Source organism: Ailuropoda melanoleuca, chromosome 13 (genome assembly GCF_002007445.2).
Source record: "Ailuropoda melanoleuca isolate Jingjing chromosome 13, ASM200744v2, whole genome shotgun sequence".
Classification (NCBI taxonomy): domain Eukaryota; kingdom Metazoa; phylum Chordata; class Mammalia; order Carnivora; family Ursidae; genus Ailuropoda; species Ailuropoda melanoleuca.
The window spans coordinates 10,706,940-10,729,693 of NC_048230.1; the positions used below are offsets into that span (position 1 = coordinate 10,706,940).

Sequence of the window (22,754 nt, forward strand, 5' to 3'; positions counted from 1 at the left end):
CAATTCAAGGACTCTGGGAGCCCAGCCCTTTAGCTCCATATCCCAATCTAACAGCAACAGGACAAGAAACCAAATAACTAACAAAAAGACCTCTATTAACATTAGCAAAAATGGTTGAGAAAGAATAAACCACTTCACTCAAAGAAGGTGCAGCTGTTTTACAGTTACTTACACTCTGCAGCAACTAACAAAGTAGTTGTAGCCGTTTTCATTTCAAAAGGAAAAACACAACACAGAAGCAGAACAACAGGAGTGCCTGGCTAGCTCATCTGGCGGAGCATGAGACCCTAGACCTCCAGGTTGTGAATCTGAACCCCACACAGGATGTACAGACTATTTTAAACACATAAACTCTTTACAAAAAAAAAAAAAAAAAACCACACCATCAAAAGACTCGGAACTACACAGTAAGTCAATTCTAAAGATAGCAGTTCCAACTCCCTGACTCTATCCTCTTTCCAAAGTAAGCCACCTTTTGGTCAGAGAATTCTATGAGCAGTTTTAAAATGCTAAAACTGGGGGCGCCTGGGTGGCTCAGTTGTTAAGCATCTGCTTCAGTTCAGGTCATGATCCCAGGACCCTGGGATTAAGCCCCACATCGGGCTCAGCGGGAAGCCTGCTTCTCCTGCTCCCACTCCCCCAGCTTGTGTTCCCTTCCTCACTCTCTCTCTCTGCCAAATAAATAAAATCTTAAAAAAAAAAAAATGCTAAAACCTGATGTGTAACAAAAGAAAAGAGTGTAAAAATCACACCTGGTGGTAAAAGTCATCATCATCAAAGATTTCACCATCCAAGTCCTTCAGGTGGGCATTGGCAGGGGCTTGAGGAAGGATCTCCTATATCAAGGAGAAAAAAGGAAGGAGTGAATTCAAAGGGGTTATCAAAGTAATGTAGCTACTACAAATAATGTGTATTAACAGTCAAAGCAGCTTTCCTTAAGGTATAAAGAGCTGTTAAAATTAAAGAACAAAAACATTCCAATAAAAAAGTGGACAAAGACATTAATTAGGCACTTGACAGGAAAAGAACCACAAATCATCAATAATCATATAAAATATGTTTAACCTCATTCAAATTAAATACATGAGAACTAAAATGAGAACACACCATTTTTCAGCTCTAAAACTGGCCAACACTCAGTACCAGAAAACAGAACTGGTGGAAATGGAAATTAATGCAACCTTTTTGGAGGCAATCAGTAACATCTATCAGGATTTAAAAAATGTGTATTCTCTTTAATTTGACATTTCCACTTTGAGAAATCTATCCATATGTTCACACAAATACACGTATTATAAATTCTCATGAATGTTTTCCTATAGCACTGTTTCTAAAGCTAGATACAACATAAATAGCCACTGTTTGAATAAATTATAGTATAGTACACGTCCACACAATGGAATAACCCACAGCCTAATATTAGGAAAAATGAGATAAATCTCTATGTAATGATTTGGAAAAGTGCCTAGGAAAAATTAAATTTAAAAAACTGTTAAGATTTTATATGAAGTATATAACATTTTATGTATGTATAAACACATATATCCATCCCATTTCGTTAAAAAAAATAGAACCATGTTTTATGAACACTGGTTCAATCCGAGAAGCAGAATTTTACTTTTCATTTTAAATTCTTCTGAACATTGAAAAAAATTATAAAGTATATATTTCTATAAATAAAAGTTCCCTTTAAACAAAAGAATTTGTTCCAATACTGGATCCTTTTCTATAGTATCTAAATGTCAGACATAAAGCCTAAAGTACACACTTCCTTCAGTACTACATTTCTAGAGAAGTAGCTTTAAAATTAAATTTTTAAAAATTGGATGATGAATGCTTCCGTTACCAGACTCATGTCAAACTCAAAAATAAGAGAAGACTGCACACAAGTTAATAATAGCTCCATTTTAAAAGAACTTTCTCGTCCCATAAACTCTGTTTCTAATAAATTTACAATCTAGTAAAGTAGTGCTTTTTTCCCTTTCTTTCACTGCCTTCTTATACCAAGAGCAACACCTACAAGCAAGTGACCAGATTCTTCAGCTAATTAGCCTCACAGAAACTGCTCCCTGTAATCGCCCAGCATCACAGAGCTCTTACCGGCTGTCCTGGCAAACTCTCCGGGAGAGGCTGCTCTGCCGGTTCCGGTTTGCCAAGAACTCGGTAGATGGAGCGCTTGGTCTGTGTCCTTCGAAGTAATCTTTCTTTGTCCATCAGAATATGATCGATCTGAGTCAAGATTGAGCGTTCAAAGGCACCAAAACCCTGCAACAACATTAACCAGTGTCAGATAATGCAGAAAGTCTGTGCTGAAGGCAGCTACATTGGTTTCTCTATCTTTCTGTGTCAGCAGAGAAAAAGACAATCCTCCTTTCAGAGGGACTTGGTGTTACAGACTGAGTTTGTGAATGGCTGTAATTGTTCTCAGGAAAAAAAAATTAGTCTAAGGCAGGTCGTATACCCAGAGATTAACTTCCACACCTTTCATAACTGTTGAAAAATCCATTTCTTTCAGTATTTTGTATTCCCAAATATTTGAACACTTACAAGGCCACAATTTCTACAACAAAATATTCTTTTTTTTAAAAGATGTCATTTATTTATTTATTTGAGAGAGAGTGTGCGTGAGAGCGCTCGAGCAGGGGCAGGGGCAGAGGGAAAGAGAGAATCCCAAGCAGCCTCCTCACTGAGTATGGAGCCTGATGTGGGGCTGGATCTCTTGACCCTGAGATCAGGACATGAGCTGACATCAAGAGTCAGAGGTTTAACTGACTGAGCCACCCACCCAGGTGTCCCCAAAATATTCTTTCTAATAAAATTAAAATCCCAGGTCTGAATGGTAGGAGTTCACTAAATTTTTCTGTAGAAATGACTGATTACTATTACGTCATGACATTATCCATAACAATGAGCTGTAGTTCCAATTTCTTAAAACTGCTTCAGCTTGCCACAAACTCTGTTACACACGTACACACACACACACACACACAAACTTGCCTTCCCCAATTTTCCAGAAGCCAGCTTGGTTTTATCATGCCACTTCTGAAGTGTACGGTTTCTGTAGACCGTAAAGTCGGCAAATCGCTTCGCCATGAAGCTGGGATAGTCCTCTAGCTCCAGCTTCCTCTTTGATGGAGGCCTTCTCTGCTTCCTCTTCTCTTCTACTAGCTCTTCATCTTCACTGGAAATCTCCTCCTCCCTAAAAAACCAGTAAGAACATTAAGTTCAATGTAAACAAATATTACCCAAGTCAAAAGCTAGGTTCACATGAAGTCCAGAGTATTTAGGCCTTCCCTATTCTGTCTACATTTTAAAAAACACCACAGATGTGAAGGTGGCGTGTTTTGTTTGGAAAAAATATTCGTGAGGTCAATCAAAAACTCAAGTAACTTTTCAAATAAATATAAAACCTACTGGCTTCGAAATATTTTTTTGAAAGGTAAGCAAACCGTAAAAATAAATGAGGTTGTAAAAACATTATTAGAAATGTGTATGAACCAGGCCTATACTGTTACAAGACAGTCTTTAAAAATTTAACACATAATCATACTTTTATGACCTTAATCCCCAGATCAATAGGGAAATGTGTCTCCCTGTAACCAATTGTTCAGGAAAGCTGAACAATATTAGTTGAATCAAAGGAAGAGAGTTGAATGTGAAGAAAACTCGAACAGTGGGCAACTACACTGCAACAGGCAACTGCTGAGAGAGAGTAACACAGCCTCTATCAAGCCGCTTAACTCACTGGACTACCGACCCCAACACGCTGTGGGTGCTCAATAAATGTGAGCTCGCTTGTTGTCCCTCCAACTAATTCAGTGAAAAAGAATGGAGCAGGGGCGCCTGGGTGGCACAGCGGTTAAGCGTCTGCCTTCAGCTCAGGGCATGATCCCGGCATTGTGGGATCGAGCCCCACATCAGGCTCTTCCTCTATGAGCCTGCTTCTTCCTCTCCCACTCCCCCTGCTTGTGTTCCCTCTCTCCCTGGCTGTCTCTATCCCTGTCGAATAAATAAATAAAATCTTTAAAAAAAAAAAAAAGAATGGAGCAAAGGACAAGCCCAAAGGAAAAAAAGCAAGCAGGTACCATATACAGCAGGTTCAAACAATGCGTGGTGGTCAAGGGCTGTGGAAATCATCAAATGTTGAGAACTTCAGAAAAAGTAAACAGGTTTATTCCAATCTTATCTGAACATCTTCCACCCTTCAAAATAACTGCTTCTTCCCCTCACTGATAAGGAGATGGCTGTGACCAGCAATTCCATGGTATTGGCACAAAGTGCTTCATAAACATTAATTAAGAATTAAAATTAAGGGACGCCTGGGTGGCTCAGTCGGTTAAGTGCCTGCCTTCAGCTCAGGTCATGATCTCAGGGTCCCGCATCAGGCTCCTTGCTCAGCAGGGAGCCTACTTCTCCCTCTACCGGCCACTTAGCCTGCTTGTGCTTTCTCTCTCCCCTCCCCCTATTAACAAATAAAATCTTCAAAAAAAAGAGAAGGAGAGAGAGAAAAAGAACTAAAATTAAGGGGCGCCTGGGTGGCTCAGTTGGTTAAGCATCTGCTTTCAGCCCAGGTCATGATCGAGCTCCACATCTGGCTGCCTGCTCAGTGGGGAGTCAGCTTCTCCCTCTTCCTCTGACCCCTCCCACTCATGTGCTCGCCCGCTCTCTCTCAAATAAAACCTTAAAAAAAAAGAATTAAAATCAAAAACATTCTCTCAGCTCCTAATTTTTTAAAAAAATATTTATTTATTTATTTGCGCTGGGGAGGGGCAAAGGGAGGAGAAGAGAGAGTCTCAAGCCAACTCCACTATGAGTGCGAAACCTGACACGGGGCTACATCTCACCACTCTGAGACCACAGCCGAGTTGAAACCAGGAGTCGTACACTCCACTGTCTGCACCACCCAGGCGCCCTTCACCCCTAATTTCAATAGGTCCGAAGAAAAGGCAAGCCTCTTGCGGAAGCCCACAAAGAAAAGCAGGTACAAGTAAATATAAAAATGGAAAACCTAATTGCCAATTCGTGTGCCATCCTGGCCACCAGTTAAATGTAAGAAGGTCCTTCTGTTTTACTAACAGTAAGTGATATCTGCCTACAGAAGATTTGGCTTTCTTTTTTAAAAATGATGGGAAACTACTCAGATTAAAATAAGCAACCCCATAGCTCCATTCCTTCCTTACCTCTCCGCTTTGGGCTTTGTCCCGTCCACTAAATATCTAGTGTCTGGGTACTGGAAAAGTAACTCTTCCTGAAGGTCTGCCAATGACCTCAACAATGCTTTAAGGGCTTTGTGACCTGGAAAAGAAAGCACAGAAAAGGAACAATCAATTATCTACAATTCTCCAAAGTAGGCAATGCCTATAATTCAAGACTCCCGAGCAGTTCTGGCCAGGGTGGGGGGCAGGCAAAGGGCAGCCGGGGACTAAGAACTTTCCGAAACACAGAATTCCTGAAAGGAAATAATTCCAGTGCCTACTTCACAGGCTTGTTGTGAGGAACAAGTGAGGTAAACATACGTAAGGTGTGTAGGAAAGGGTCTGCAATAAATTGTGAGTTCTTAAATTTAGCAAGATTGACAAACTCCTTCCCTGCCTGTCATCATAACCAATCGTTTTTCCTATGGTGTTAGTTTCTACAGGTAACCCATCGACCTCCTGGATTATCCCTCTATCAATCAACTTCTTAAGCCATTCCTCCTCTTCTAAAGAGCACAACTTTGTCCTGGGATCCCTACTGCCGCCACCACCACTGCCCTCTCTCAGATCTCATTTGCCTCTGGTCTGAACTGCCACCTCATACATACAATCTCCCCTCACATATTCCTATGAAAAGTTCTTGTTTATGTACGAAAACCCAAGTTAATGACTTACTATTTGCAGTACTGAACTGTATATTAAAATTTTGCATATCAAGAACATGTTCCTACCTGGTTCTCCACATAGCCGACAGAATGCGTATGTAATAAAGCTGGTCAGGATTAAGTATACAGGCTACGGCTAAGAACGTTCAGGATAAAAACTGGCCCTTTGAGAACTAAACTCTTACCTTCTTTATCAGCCTAATCCTGCTAAAGGCGCTAACTAGACACTGATAATCACTGTTTCTGCGTTGGTAGCACTCAGGCGTCTCTCCTATTATCGAGCGTCCACATTTCCAGCACCTGCAAGAAAATCTCCGCGTGGTTGCTCATTACTCCTCCAAATACACCACGTCAGAACCAGAACTTTGTTCTTCCTACCTAATATTTCTCCCTTGTCTGATTTCTCTGTTTAATGTGTTTTCATAGGCGATCACTGACATTCTGGTGCCCTTATTCTATGTATTTAATCCACTGCTAAATCGTGTGACTTTCCATTCTTATTATCGGTAATGGCTGTCGAATCATCTCTGGCCATGCTTCTCTCACGCCTTCCCTCTTTCCCTTAAATAACTATAACCTTCTCACAAGCACCCCTACTTTCATTTAGCAATCCCTACATTCATTGTTACTTTATATTCCATATGGACTTCAGCCCACACAAACTTCAGTTAGCATTAACCACAGTTTTTAGTGCCTTCTCTAGAAAAGGTTATATCTTAAGAAACAGAGCCCATGTTTTCCAAAGTGAAAACACAAACCAATTTTGCATTTGCAAAGTAGTTTTCAAAATTCCCAAGACCTAACCTTGAAAATCTTATGCTAAGTGAAATAAGCCAGTCGCAAAAGCACAAATACTGTGTGATTTCACTTACACGAGGGACCTAGAACAGTCAAATTTACAGAAGCAGAAAGCAGAACGGTGGTGGTCGGGGGTGCAGAGGACAGCGGAATGGACATCTATTCCTGTTCAACGGATACAGAGTTTCAGACTGAGATGACGAAAAAGTTCTGGAGATGGACGGTGGGGATGTTGGGATAGCCATGTGAATGTACTTAATGATACTGAACTATATACCTATAAATAGTTAAGCTGGTAAATTTTATGTCATGTATATTTTAACACAATTGAAAAAAAAACACTTTAAGTGTTCCCAAAGCAGGGCATAATAAATAATTCTACCATCCCAGTTCATCTCTGTACAGAAAAAAATCATCTATTACCCTTCAATCTTGAGCCTAGTCAAAAAGAACAGGAAAAAAAAAACACAATGGAATATTATTCAGCCTTTAAAAAGAAATTCTGACATGGGCTACAACACATGGATGAACCTTGGGGACATTATGCTGAGTGCAATAAGCTAGCCATAAAGATAGGAACTGTATCATTCCACTTATAGGAGGTACCCAGAGTTGTCAAATTCATAGAGACAGAAAGTAGGATGGGGGTTACCAGGGCTTGGGGGAGAGGGGAATGGAGACTTGTTTAATAGGTATAGAGCTCTAGTCCTACAAGACGGAAAGTTCTGTAGATTGGTAACACAACGTGAATACACTTAACACTATTGAACTGTACACTTAGAAACGGTTAGAATAAATTTTTGAATCCCCATATTGTACACCTGAAACTAATATAACACTGTATGTTAACTATACAGGAATGAAAATTAAAAATAGATTTGGAGGGGCGCCTGGGTGGCACCGCGATTAAGCGTCTGCCTTCGGCTCAGGGCGTGGACCCGGCGTTATGGGATCGAGCCCCGCATCAGGCTCCTCCGCTATGAGCCTGCTTCTTCCTCTCCCACTCCCACTGCTTGTGTTCCCTCTCTCGCTGGCTGTCTCTATCTCTGTCAAATTAATAAATAAAGTCTTTTAAAAAAAATAGATTTGGAAAATGAAAAAAATGGTTAGGATAAATTTTATGTTAGGTAAATTTTAGGTTATGTGTTTTTTGCCACAATGAAAAATTTAAAAGGGGCGCCTGGGTGGCTTAGTTGGTTAAGCGTCTGCCTTCGGCTCAGGTCATGATCCCAAGGTCCTGGGATCAAGCCTGGCGCTGGGCTCCTTGCTCAGCAGGGAGTCTGCTTCTCCCTCTGCCTCCCTCCCTGATTGTGTTCTCTGTCAAATAAATAAATAAAATCTTAAAAGAAAAAAAAAGAACAAGAAAAGCAGGTGCCTGCCCCTTACTTCCTGTAGGTGCCATGCATCCATGATGTAAAATAGGAAATCAGGAACCAAGCGGGGGGTGAGCTGCAGAGCAGTCTGTAATGTTCATAGCTGCTTGCCCCCAGCAAGCAAGCCATAACGTGACTCTCACATGTAGCATAACCAAGAACTGTGAAAACATCCAACGAAAAGACTGCTACTTTTAAGGGCCACTTTCAAGTAGCTATACAAGCCTTTTTATTTTGTTCAAGTCAGTTTAAAAAAATCCATTGCAGATATATTAGACAGCATATCAATCCAACAAGAAAGCAGAGAGCCAATATCAGTAAATCAAAGTGTGCCTTTCTGTTAATACTCTCTCATATGTTCTCATTTTATACACCCCTTCACCCAGTCAGAAAGTAGCCCTGAAGTATTTAAGCTCCATTCAGGGATAGCACCACCATGCATCAAAGTGTCAAGAGACCTACCAGAGATGAAATCTGCAATTCTGTGCTTCTAACCACACACACACACACCCAAAAAAAAAAAAAAAAAAAAAAAAGAAGAAGAAGAAGAAGAAGAAGAAATAAAGAAAAAGTAAAAAAAAGGTTCATCAAAGTAAAGTCACCAGTGACCAACACATGGACAGCTTCCTCTAAAGAGATAGAGAAGAAAGAACCCGATTCTCATTTCTTTGCAATATTAGGGCCACATTTCCTTCCACTAAGGTTTTATGTAATATCTGAAGAGGCCAGACAATCCTTTGCTGGATACGGCAGGCCTCCTCAAAGCCACAGCTGACAAGAGCGAGGAAAGACTCTCCTGGAGACTCAAATCCAACAGTGGATTCTTCCCAGCCAAAACACAAAACAAAACCGCAACCAACCTTCTTTTTATCATTCATATAGGACCGAATTCTATTTGTTCAACCCTATAAAAAATGAAGAGAATGGAACCAGCAGTTTCTAATTCACCGTTTCTTTTTCTCCTAATTACTGTCAGAGTTACAAGTGAAAAAAGCAGCAGAGAGGCATACACTTTCTTCTCTCTCCCCCTTGGCACGTGGCCACAAAACAAATGGAGACTGTCAAGGATATATATGTTTATTTTGTCCTACATGGTCCATTTCCAGAGGCCTTTCCCTTAAGAGCAGATTAAGAAGGACATGTGCCTCACCATATTATCAAGATACAACCTGAGCATCTGGGCACCAGCTTTAAGAATAATTTTCCAAGTACAGAATCAATGGAAAGGGCGCTTTACTAAGGGTCAGGAGCCCTGTATTCTAACTGACACTATTACTGACTAGTCATTTTATACTGAGCAGACCAATTTAATCTTTGAGTCGCAATTTTCTCATCTGTAAAACGTAGATAACCCTTCGCCTGTGTATCTCACAGAATTTAGGTGGAAAATAATAAACACGTTTTTTATATATTAAGGCATGTCATAAATTTTTAAATGCTGTGGATATGGAAAGTATATCACTATCAAAAAAAATCATCATCTTTCACGTGGTGAAAATCTCAAGTTCTGCTTGTACTGATCGACAGTGCTAGGACTGGGCTAGTATTCATCGATTCCTGTATTAAGTATTCATTTATACGCTACCCATATGCAAGCATTCTATATATAAAATGTCACCAATCTAAAAACCATTTTCACCTAACAGCTTTATTTTTCTCCCTGATTCATCTTGGCTGTTCAACATAAACAAAACTGGAGGCAGAGAATAAGTTTGGACATAGGCACAGTTCATTAATTAGATTATAAACCAATAAGTACAACTTCTGGCAAGGGGATTGGAGGGGGAATGCAGAGAGTGAATTCATAACTAAAATAAAGCTTACCTTATCAGTTTTTAAATATCTCTACAGTTATTTTTAAAATAAACCTGAAAACATACAATAATTTATGTACAAGTATACATAAATTCCCACATTCCTATTATGCCAGATAAGTACAATGAACTAGAATGTATAGATTACAAGAGCATTTTTTTCCCCTTCAAAAGTAACTCTAGAACCAGAGCTAAACTATAGGTCAAAATGACACATGATATATTGGCCTGAGAACAATACTTTTCATTCAAATCCACACAAGCCTGCCACTTGCACTAGTCATCCCCGGCAATTAATCCCCCAAGAAAGACGTTTGATTAAATCTTTTCAAGCAAATCCTTTGCTTTGCTTTTGTTAGTTCACTTCTTGTCAACATCTATTAAAATATGCCTTTAATTCTCCCACAATCTTAAAAAACACCGATTCCACTGTCTTCAACTTTAATCAACTGTATGGCCGGCATTTTTCATTTCATAATAATGTGCTGCTTGGAATTCAAGAGGCAGGCTCAGCATCAATCATCTGGTAAGAATTTTTCCACTGCAATAAATATGCAAATGAGGAGAGCCAGTCAGTCGTATTTCAGGCCCGACTTGCTAGTGTTTTAAAAAAGACACAAATTTATTAATTGCCGGTGGCCAGAGGAATCCTATTACTTTGGGCATTGATTACAAAGCTGTGTGAGTGATTATTGTGCAACTCGCGGGCTACCCAGGCATGAGGAAAAATTATTAAAGCAAGGCAGAGATTATCAACTCAGAATAACAATAAGCCTTAACATTTAGGCCCTAACTTCTTCAACAAAGAATTACGTGAAGGCTCCACTGTATCATAATTCCGAATTCTGTCAGTATTACTGTTTGGGCTTGTTCTATATTCCCCAAGCAGAATGGCGTTGCCAGTAAGAAAGAGTACTGCAGGTTGCAAATTCCTGAACACCAACCATACGGATGAGTTGCTATCATCCCCAATGTGTGTCCACCTAGACTTCGTGTATTTCCACGTATGTATACATATATACAGGTGTGTGCACGTATGTATTCCCAGATCTGGATAAGTGCATGTGTTACTATGAGGACTGTGGTTTTAACTGGAACAGGATAAGGAGTTCTGTCTCCGTGTGTTGCTTGGTTGGTTCTGCGGACCGAAAGCAGAATTTTTTTAATGGTACAAAACCACCACCAGGATAACTTTTCAAAGCAGAGCATGGGGACTGATATTCTAAAATCATGATGGCTAAAGCCAAAAGCAGCCTTGGGTTTCCATACCTCAGGGGGCCCCACAGTGGAAAGTGTGCAGTCTATGGAGGAGTCCATGGAGGAAATGGTTTGATAGGCTAATTCTGAATGCAAAGTGTTTTTGTGAGAAACATTCAACCTAAAACATATTAAATCAAGTAAGAAAGAGGACTCGGTGGACAAAACTTATTTTTTTCTCTTAAGAGAATGATGTGGGGAATTGGGGGAATAAGTGGAAGTTGAAATAGGGAGAGATGAAGAGACATATGATAAAATATGTTGGGTGAGCCCCCTCACAGAAAGAAGCAAAAAGAAAAAATAAAAAAAAAATCCGTAACATTTTACATTACTGCCACCACACTAAGTAACATGATAGATAGTGTGCATTTGAGTTCTGTGGAGGGACATCCCACTCAAGCTGTAATTTCTGACCAGGCATGAATTTATAAGGAAGGGAAAAGAACTGCAGAACTTCTTAGGTTTCCCTGAATACTCCCTCAAATACCTTGATGAAGTGTGTCAATAAATCCTTAAAAAGCCCTATAGGACACAGCAATCTAACTGATCAATGTACTTCCCGAAATCCACTACATAGGCCCCAGACAACCTCCACTGCTCCGCGGTACTTCCCTAAAAAGGGAAATGTTATTTTTCCCCTTTGAACAGAAAGAATAAATGTTCAGAATACAGGGTGCTTAAAATCCAAGCTTATACAAGTAATTGTTTAAACTGTCTAATGAGAGTTACCCAGGCAGAGAAGAGATACTTTCATTTTTACTTGATATACTTTTGAACAGCTAAATATTTTATAAGCATATATTACCTTTATAATTTAAAATATTACTAAAATTTAAAGTAAACTTTGAAGTCAGAAAACCTACTCAAAATAAAATTAGAACCACAATCCAACTCAAATTATCCTCTCTGTTTCATATAAAACAGCACGATCCTTTCTTATGAAAAAGCCTTTAAACAAACAGCCTCTTAGACAATGAAACTACTCCTAACTTAAATGCCCCAATTCTCTCTATTGTACGGGCTGGAAAAATGGGGATTCCCAGGCAGAATCGATCACTCCTTTCTCAGCATCATTCACATCACTGCTACAGCACTTGTCATATTGTGCTGAGTCTGATTTCGCTATGTTGTAAGCTACTTGAGAGCACAGACCCCATCCTGTCACTTTGGCATCCAATACATCACCTGGGCCCTAAAAAGTACTCTACAAACACATGTTCGTTCCAGAGCAATGAGGCCTCCTCAGCCACATGGCAGAACATCTAATTACACTCTCATTTCCCAATGTAAACGCTGACAAGCCAACCAAACGTGAACTACATATTCACTAACTTCAGCAAGTATGTATCCTCGACAAACGGACTTTTGTCAACAAAAGCAAAGTCATCAAACTTAACTTTTTACAGGCTACTCCTAAGAGTCTCAAAACCATCTTACCAGATCGAAGAACTTACAAACATTACAATGCATTCACATGAAGACATAGTAATCATCACCACTTAGATGGATAAAATGAGGCTCAGAAAATAAGATTGTTTTCGTGTTTCTTTTAATATTAGTAAGACTAAGCCTTATTGATTTGCCAACCCAAAATGAAAACACTTTGGGAGGTTGCTTTCATGTGAAAACATTTAAATATTTACGCCTCAGAAGTGGTTTACCGATCTCCACAACTTACTACGAGGTCCTTGAGATGGGGATTGTGAACAATTCGCCTTGGTATGCCTGGTGTTGGCAAATGGCAGGTTGCTGAATAACTGAATAAAAATGGCAGACTAATAATTTTCTTGGCATGTTCTTCTATGTCCATTTGAAGTCTTCAAAGGCGTAACGGCAAGTATAGTACTGGTATTCATTTACATAACCCTTTTAAGAAGGGGGAAACAAATACTGTGGCCATAGAGCTACAGTCTAAGAAAAGACTGTACTATCATTATTAACAGTTAACATCACGAAGAACCCACAAAGGGGCAGGCCCTAGTCTAGGCACTTTCTACGTATTACACAACTCATTTAAACCCTCTCAATAACCCTTGGAGGTGGGTACTATCATACTGCTGTCATACTGAAAAGAAAATTAAACACTACTACAAGCTTTAAAAAGAACTACATATTATTCATTTTCTACATCAATGTTTCCTTAAATGGTCACGTATCAAAACAATCTGGAAAGCAAAGTATAATGCCATTTTCAATTATAAGAAACGACAAAACATGGGCACCTGGGTGGCTCACTTGGTTAAGCATCTATTTCGGCTCAGGTCATGATCCCAGGGTTTTGGGGGGGGGGCACGGGGCCTGCTTCTCCCTCTCCTTTTGCCCCTCCCCCCGCTCATGCACACGTGCGCACACTCTCTCTCTCAAATGAATAAAATCTTAAAAAAAAGAAAAAAAACGAAATGACAAAACTGCCCTCCCTCCCTAATACCACTACATGATAATAACAAAAACAAAACAAAAAAAAATACAATACTAGTCAGGCTCTGTTACAAATGCTATTACCAAATCTGGTTCCCACACTAGGAAAAACAAAGTGGAGAAGGTAAAGGAAGCCCAAATCTATATGGACAGAAGGCAGGCCCGGTAAGGCAAAATGAAGGGATATTTGCTTAACGTGAAAAAAAAGAATGGTAAGAAATGGATTAACAGTCTCCAAAATTCAAATGGCCAAACACATCAGAACAGATGTTTGGCCTCACTTAAGGGGAAAAAAAAAAAAGAAAAGAAAGAAAAGAGAAAGAAACCTAAAACAATGTTATATTTTTCTGATACTACTGGATGCTGGCAAGAATGTGAGGAAAGGGGCACTCTTCACACACAACCGATAAGAGTTTAATTAGCACAACACATCCAGAAAGCAATCTGGCAAAATATATCAAAGGTTTGCACATGCATACCACGTGACCCTACTATTCCATTTCTAGAAATTAATCCTAACAAAATAATCAGATAAGAAAGCAAAAGAGGCAGGTACAAAAACATTATTTTTAGCATTGTTTATAACTGGTAAAAACTGCAAACATCTTAAGTGCCCATTTATAGGGGATTGGTTAAATTAATTTAGTTTAGCCAGATAACTTTCTGCACAGCTGTTGAAAGGGATAATTATAAACAGAACTTGTTCTGAATAAACTAAACTACATAATAGTTTAGTTTATAATACATTTCTGGGATAATGGAAGTAATCAGAATATGGAGCGGACATATCACTAGTATCATTAGGATTATTAGGAAGTATTAATTTGCTTAGGTGAGATGACAGTGTTATGTAAGAAACATTCTCATTTTTTAGGAACCATTTACATAAGTATTTAGAGGCAAACTGGCATGATGATTATAATTTAATTTAAAATACTTCAGGAAAAAGAAAAAGAAAACAAAGATAGCCAAGTTGTTTTTTTTTTTTTTAGAAAGAAAAGGCATATTTCTATTCATTAACATGGGATGATGTAAAGTGGGATGTCATTTATGGTTAAAAAAAAGGTTTAAACTGACGAAGTATCTGGAAGGATATATGCCAAATTGCTAAAAATGGTTACCTCTGAAGAGTGCTATTTACAGGAGGGAAAAAGAAGACTTTCACAATCCATGTTACATTTCACTACAGTTGGGGAGGAGGGGGAACAATACTGTTTGAAAAAATATATATTTTTACTATAAACACATTTTACTTTTATGACTATTAAAAAACGTAATTAATGGGGCGCCTGGGTGGCACAGCGGTTAATCATCTGCCTTCGGCTCAGGGCGTGATCCCAGCCTTATGGGATCGAGCCCCACATCAGGCTCCTCTGCTATGAGCCTGCTTCTTCCTCTCCCACTCCCCCCTGCTTGTGTTCCCTCTCTCGCTGGCTGTCTCTATCTCTGTCAAATAAATAAATAAAATCTTAAAAAAAAAAAAAAACGTAATTAAGACTAAATATATACAATAGTACAAAGAGGTCTCCTGAGGTAGAAGTAATTCTGCCAGTCAACAGAAAATCAAACAAGGAGAAACAGATTAAAATAAAGGCAGGAGAAATTAGAGGTGGCCAGTAGTTTGACTGATAAGGAGATCATCTATCCCTAGAACTAGTTTAAAATTTCCCCTGTGTGATTCACAAAAGAAATGCCAAGGACTAATAAATGTAAGGAAAAAAATGTTTACCCTCATTAAACACTGGGAAGTGTAAATTTTAAAAAATGTAAACCAAAATAAGCAGAAATCATTTTCCATTTATCAAAGTGACAAAGATGAAACAAAATTATGAAGTCCAGTGTTGACAAGGATAAGGGAAACTGACATTCATATAAAGAAGGTCAGAATGTGAAGTGATACAACCTTTCTGGAGGGCAATTTGGCAATACAGATCAAAAGCCTTAACATTTCACATATCCTTAGAACACATACTAATTCCACATCTAGAAATTTATTTTATACAACAAAGTAATCATGGATGTAAGTAAAGATTTAGTAACAATGATGTTTATTACATTACTTATAAAAATGAAAACCGGAAACAATCCAAATGTCCAACAATAAAGAACCGGTTAAACTATCCCTATGATGGAAAGTCTATGCTGCCATTAAAAATAATCCTGTAGAACGATATTTAACGACATGGAAAAATATTCATGATCTTTGTTAAGTAGGGAAAAAAAAACAGATTGCAAAACAGAATATAGAATATGGTTCCACCTTAGTTCTAACTACGTGCCCACAGTGGGGAAAAAAATTGGAAAAGATATATACCATACAACAAAGTATTAAAAGTACTTAACTCGAGCTGCTGCGATCAGAGAAGATTACTTCTTTTTCTTTTGGCCGTTTAGTAAATTTTATTTAAGGAATATGCATCATATTCCATATCATATCATAAATTCCTTACCATAACATATCATAAATATGTTATAGTAAGAAAAAAGCCTATTGATAGGTTTCTCTATCATTTAGAAAAAGGCTTACCTACCTACAGGAAGAGATCAGCTAAACCCCAGTGCCCTTCTAGCTCTCTTACTGAAAGGCAGTATGTGGGGAAGATCTTAGAAAAAACTGAAGGATACAATTACTACTCACTCTAAACCTTCTGTTTTACAACAACTTCATCTCCATATTGCTCCTGCCTTCACCTCTTCAAGCTCTGGCATTTATTCCGTAACCCTCATATTTTCTTTAAAAGAAGAAAAAAGCAGGACACTTGGGTGACTCAGTCTGTTGAGCACCCGACTCTTGATTTCGGTTCAGGTCATGATCTCAGAGTCCAAGGGCTCAGAGACCAAGCCCTGTGGGAAGTCTGCCTGGGATTTTCTCTCCCCTTCTGCCCTTCCCCCTGCTCATGTGAGCTCTCTCTCAAATAAATAAATAAATCTTAAAAAACAACAACAACAAAAAAAATCCAGACAAAAGAGTTAAACTGCACGCACAGTGCTTGGGTGGTGTGGCCAAGAGCAGAGGTTATGCAGTGGAGCAGACCCACACTGACTTTTGCCTCTAATTAGCCGTGTGACCTTGAGCAAGTTCCTTAACCCTCTGCAAGACTTTACTACTTCATATATATGGCACAGTTATTAGCTCCTACTTCGTAGGATGCTTTGGGGACTAAATGAGACATTTGTAAAGAACTTAACACAGTGTCTGGAGAGTAGCACACAAGTACCAAATTGGAGCTATTTTTATTAGTTTTAAGTATAAGGGCATCTGACATTGTACTTGTGTGATGAAAATAATGAGATAGAAGTAAATTGATTATCCTGGTTCTCAAATTGTCACATTTGATTTCTTTTCACTCATAGTCTTTTATCTTATGAGTCTTACTGAGGACACCAGAAATGCTTTTTAATTAGAACTTGAGTTAGAATGTCTATCTCTGCCCTTCCCCCAAACCTCACCACATAACATTCATGTACCATCTTGAAAATTTAAGAATCTTTAAGACCGTCTAAATAGCTTGTCTTCACATAAAAATTTTCCTTGTATGGGGGCACCTGGCTGACTTAGTCAGTAGAGTGTGCAACCCTTGATTTTGCGGTCATGAGTTTAAGCCCCACATTGGGCATAGAGATTCCTTAAAAAATAATTTTTAAAAAATAATAGGGGCGCCTGGGTGGCACAGCGGGTAAGCGTCTGCCTTCGGCTCAGGGCGTGATCCCGGCGTTGTGGGATCGAGCCCCACATCAGGCTCCTCCGCTATGAGCCTGCTTCTTCCTCTCCCACTCCCCCTGCTTGTGTTCCCTCTCTCACTGGCTGCCTCTATCTCTGTCGAATAAATAAATAAAATCTTTAAAAAAATAAAAAATAATAAAGAATAAAAAAAATTTCCTTGTATGAAATAGTATGAATAGCTAGTCAGTACTCTTCTCAAAACAGTAGCATTTGGGGTATTATCCAGAGGCAAATTTATCTAAGTGCCTCAAGAAAAACAGAATGTGATAGATCTCAAACTAAACACCAAGCAAAACAATCAATATTATATGAAAGTTAATTAAAAATTCCTAAAGAACTCAAACTAAAGTGCAGTCCAAGTATAACAAACTTTCAAAGCAAATCATATGGATAAACTTATTTGGGGTCAGGTTATATATCTAATAATTACAATAATCAACAGAGAATTATGTCTTAAAGGTATCATGATATTCAGATTTTCTCTAAGACAGTTCTTAAGCAACCTTATAGCCTATTTTTTTTTTCTCAAACTGGTCTTCCCATCCTCTTCCCTCATCAAACTTCCACTAAAACTTAATGGAAAAAAATATATATAGTGGAAGAAAATATATACATTTTAAAATGTCTGGGATAATCCACCTCACATTGTTTTCTCTGAGAAGAAAGTACAGCGATTTGGGAAAGTGGGAGAACTTTTACTTTTTCCTTTACATACATCAATACTGTGTATTTATTTTTTACAGTGAATATTATATATACATACACTTATATAAAGATACATATGGATTTTATATATCTATATCTACATATATAGCAGCAGAAGAACATAGGGACAAATTAAGTCCCACGAAATCCCCAGCAAGCTTCATAAATATCGGAGAAAAAAATGTCTCCACTCTTGAAAATAATTTGCAGCTTCTCATGGTTTTTTTAAAGATAGACTAGCTACTATTAGGAAACTGCATTAAGAATAGACAAGCATTAGCCATGGCTGAGACCAGAAAGGAGGAGCCTGCTGAACCAGTGATCTGATTTCATGTTTCCAACTGCTTTTTACACCCTCTTACACAACCTCTGCCTTAGACGAGGCTTCCAAAGAAATGGTAACAGCGCCCAAAACCCTGGGAAGTGATTCCACGAAAAAGCAACTAAAAATAGGAATATTGTTTAACAGCTTACTTGACACAAGCATAGGGGTATGTTTGTCTAAATCTCTGGGGTCATTTGGGTTCTGAAAGGCAATTTCATTTATCAGTCCAACTACTATTACGGAGAGGAAAAAAAAAATCTGCAAAATCAGAGTTAAACAGAATTACAACTCAACACCATTATGCCTCCTACATTCAGCCAAGTGCAACAACCAACAAAAACCAAACACATCAATGCTCTGTGTCTTCCAGGGGGATTTCCCCCTTTTAAACAAAGGATTTACTTTCTACTCTTCCACTGTGGCCCCCTCATTTGGATCACTTGTTCCTATTTTGGTCCAATGTATCCCTTAGGAGTTTCAATGAGTTGTGAATTAATTGTTATTCACAAGCAAAAAAGAAAAAAAGAAGAAGAAAGAAAGAAAAGGCAGGATTAACTGCGATTGCCACTACAACTGCGAAGCGTGCATCTTGCACTTTCACCGTGTAAATAATGCACGGATCCTGCGGGAACATGCCAAACACCAGGATCCTTAATTAATGGAGCTCTTTAATGTGCAAATCAGGAACAAATTGCAAGTTCTGACTTGCATTGATTATGAAAACATTAATTGAATGAGCAAGACCCTAAAAGAAAAAAAAGAAAAAAGACAGAATCCTAAGTCTTCGAAGAGACCAAAAGAATACAAAGCTCTGGAAACCAGACAAGTCTGACCGATGTCTAAAATGCAAACCTACAACTGAGTGCTGCTCACTGCACACAATGAATTTAAAAACAAGAAACAGAAAACCAACAGTCTGATCAGAAAGCAATCACTATAAAAGCACCTAGTCCACCAATGTCTTGCATGAAGCAGAAAAATGAAGGCTTACTCCAGAAGCTCACAGACACTGCTTGAAGAGAAGAAAATCACTTTATATATATACACACTTATATGTATATAGGTATAACAAAACAATGCTGTCTCTTTAAAAAGAAAATCATCCTATATAAATTATAGCCATAAACTTTTCCTGCAGTGCAGCCTAATTAATTCTTGTTCTATACACAAAGGGAAATGCTGGGTGACAAATGGGTGTGAAGCCAGAAAGCTGCCAGGTCTGCAAAACATTTTCTACTTCAATTTATAAGCAATTTTGCAGTAAATCATCAACCAGAACCTGGAATCTCAGGAATCTCTGAGTGTCCAAACCACATTATATCACTTATCAAAGAGAAAAGGAAAAAGAGTTTAAAGACATCTCATTTTTCAGTTCTAACCCACATCAAAACCTAGAAGCTCTGTGCAATCTATTATTCTCTTCTGGGTAAGGTTTTAGTACCAAAGATATATTTTTCAAGCAAAAAATGACACTATAGGTTGATGTAGCCCATTCCTCCATCCCTAGAAGTACTGTATCATGTATCCATTACCATAAGAAATATTCCCAGACTTATCCGCGAATAAGCACACAACTATTCCCCCACCCCCGCCCCCTCAATCCAAGCAAAATGTCCACAATCAAGCCAAGCTGTAGGGTTCAGTGGGGAACCACTGGGGAAAAACAGGTGGAAAACACTCCAAAGAAATGAGGCTACTGAAGAGGAAAATAGAAACTTCCAGGAACAAAGAGAGCAGGGTTGCCCCTCTGCAGTCAGACCCTTCATCCGCCCCTAATCTCTGCAGCCCCTGATGTGTTCTCCATCCCTGCAGTTCTTTTTTTTTTTTTTTTTAAAGATTTTATTTATTTATTCGACAGAGATAGAGACAGCCAGTGAGAGAGGGAACACAAGCAGGGGGAGTGGGAGAGGAAGAAGCAGGCTCATAGCGGAGGAGCCTGATGTGGGGCTCGATCCCATAACGCCGGGATCACGCCCTGAGCCGAAGGCAGACGCTTAACCGCTGTGCCACCCAGGCGCCCCCATCCCTGCAGTTCTACTTTTTCCAGAATGGCAACATAAATGGAACTGTAAAATATATAATCTTCTGAGACTGGCCTCTTTCACTTAGCATAAGACCTTTGAGTTTCATCTGCGTTTCTGTATTTATCAATAACCTGTTCCTTTTTATTGCTGAATAATGTACCACAATTTGTTTATCTATTTGTCTACTGAAGGACATGTGGGCTGTTTCCATTTTTTGATGATTATGAATAAAGCTGCTATAAACATGCACGGACAAGCTTTGTGTGCAGATACGCTTTCACTTCTCTATGGTAAACATCTAAGCCGTTCTGTGGAATAGCTGGTAAAAATATGTTTAACTGAATAAAAAAACCACTCGACTCTTCCCCAAACCACTGTACTAGTTTGCATTCCCACCAGGAAGGTCTGAAAGCTCCACTGCTCTGCACCCTAGGTGTCACTTGGTGCTGTCAGGTGTTTGTTTTTAGTCATTCGAATAGGTATGAAGTGGCATTTCATTGTGGTTTTAATCTGCATTTCCCTCAACACTAATGATTATGTTAAACATCTTTTCATGCACTTCTTTGCCAGCATATACTTTCCTTGGTTAAGTTCCTGTCCAAATCTTTTGCCCTCTTTTTTACTGTTCAAGTTTTAGAGGTTTTTGTTTTTGTTTTTTTTGAGAGTTTCTCATATATTCTGGACGTAAGTCCTTTGTCAGATTTGTCCGATTTGCAAATATTCTCTCCAGGTCTGTAACCTGCTTTTTCATTCTGTGAACACATCTTTTCACAGAGCAAAGGATTTTAATTCTGAATTAGCCCAACTGTCAATTTGTTCTTTTATGGATTATGCTTTTGATGTCATATCTAAAAACTCTGTCTAACTCAAGGTCGTGAGGCTTTTTCTCCCATGTTTTCTTCAAAACAGCTTATAGTTCTGCTCCACTTTCAGTTACTGATCTTTTTTGTGTTAATTTTTGTATAAAGTGTGAGCTACAGGTTGGAGTTCATTCTTTTGCAAATAAATGTACTACTGTTGTAGCACCATTTGTTGAAAAGACCATCCCTTCTCCATTGAACTGACTTTGCACCTTTGTAAAAAGTCAATTGCCCATATTTGTGTGAATCTATATCTGAACTCTATTCTATCCCACTGATTAAAGTAACTTTTAAAGGAATAAACCCACAAAGAGAGGACAGAATATGAGAGAGATGATAGTGACTCAGTTTCTTAAGCTAAAGTCAGTGGACCATATAATTATCAGCACACCCGGGGGGCGCCTGGGTGGCTCAGTTGGTTGAGTGCCTGACTCTTGGTTTTGGCTCGGGTCACGGTCTTGGGGTCATGGGACGGAGCCCTAAGTCCGGCTCCATGCTCAGTGCAGAGTCTGCTTGAGAATCTCTCTCTCTCTCCCTCCCCCTCTGCCCCTCCCCTCGCTTGCGCTCTCTTGCACCCGCTTACTCTCTCTCACATAAACAAACAAAATCTAAAAAAAAAAAAAAAAAAAAAAAAAAAAACCCTTAAAAATAAAANCTTAAAATTAAAAAGTCTGACCACACCAAGCGCTTACGAGGATGTGGAACATCTGGAACTCGCACACACTGCTGACGGGATTAGAAAATGGTATAACCACTTTGAAAACAGCTTAGCAGTTCCTTTAAAAGTTAAACATATACTAGGGTGCCCGGTTGGCTCAGTCAGTAGAGCATGCAACACTCTGATCTCAAGGTTGTGAGTTTGAGCCCCACACCGAGTGTAGAGATTACTTTTTAAAAAACAAAAAGAATAAAAAGAAAAGAAGTTAATCATACACTAACCATGTGACTAAGCCATTCCATTCTGAATTATCCAGGAGAAATGAAAGTACATGCATATACAAACATGTACACAAATGTTCACAGCAACTTTATTTGTAATAGCCAATAACTGGAACAAAAAAAAAAAAAAAAACGTGTGTACCCGTCTACTGAACTATCACTCAGCTAGGCAATGAACTACTGACATATGCAAAAACGTGGATGAATCTCACAATAATTAGTGAGTGAAAGACCAAAAAAAAAAAAAAAACAGCACCAACTATAGGATTCCATTTATATAAAATTCTAGAAAACACAAACTGTAGTGACAGAAAACAGATTAGTGGTTGCTTAGGGACAGGGAGAGGCAGGAACGAAAGATTATAAAGAAGCTGAAGAAACTTCTGGGGATGAAGACTATGTTCATTGTCTTCATTGTGATAATGGTTTCGTGGGTGTATACATGTCAAATTGTACAAATGCTGACAGGGTAAGTAAGCTGAGGATTAAGAACTGACCATTTCATTTAGCAAAGTGGGGGGTCACAAGTGACCCTGGTGAGCAGTCTGGGTAGAATGGTAGATACAGGGTTGACTGGAATGGGTTCATGAGAGAATGGGAAAAAGGGATCTGAGATAATGAATACAGACAACTCCTCCTAGGGATGTGGCTTTAAAG

General features: G+C 38.8%; 1 protein-coding gene across 1 annotated transcript in view; it reads right to left on the minus strand.

The window, feature by feature from the left end:
- The window catches only part of AATF (apoptosis antagonizing transcription factor), a 98,397-nt gene that overhangs the window by 58,915 nt on the left and 16,728 nt on the right, over nucleotides 1-22,754 (minus strand). Inside the window, exons 5-8 of the mRNA XM_011231911.3 lie at nucleotides 5,181-5,295; nucleotides 2,998-3,199; nucleotides 2,101-2,265; nucleotides 753-836 (exon numbers count right to left, since the gene is read on the minus strand). Of these exons, the coding sequence (XP_011230213.1) occupies nucleotides 753-836; nucleotides 2,101-2,265; nucleotides 2,998-3,199; nucleotides 5,181-5,295 (566 nt within the window). The remainder of the gene's footprint in view (nucleotides 1-752; nucleotides 837-2,100; nucleotides 2,266-2,997; nucleotides 3,200-5,180; nucleotides 5,296-22,754) is intronic.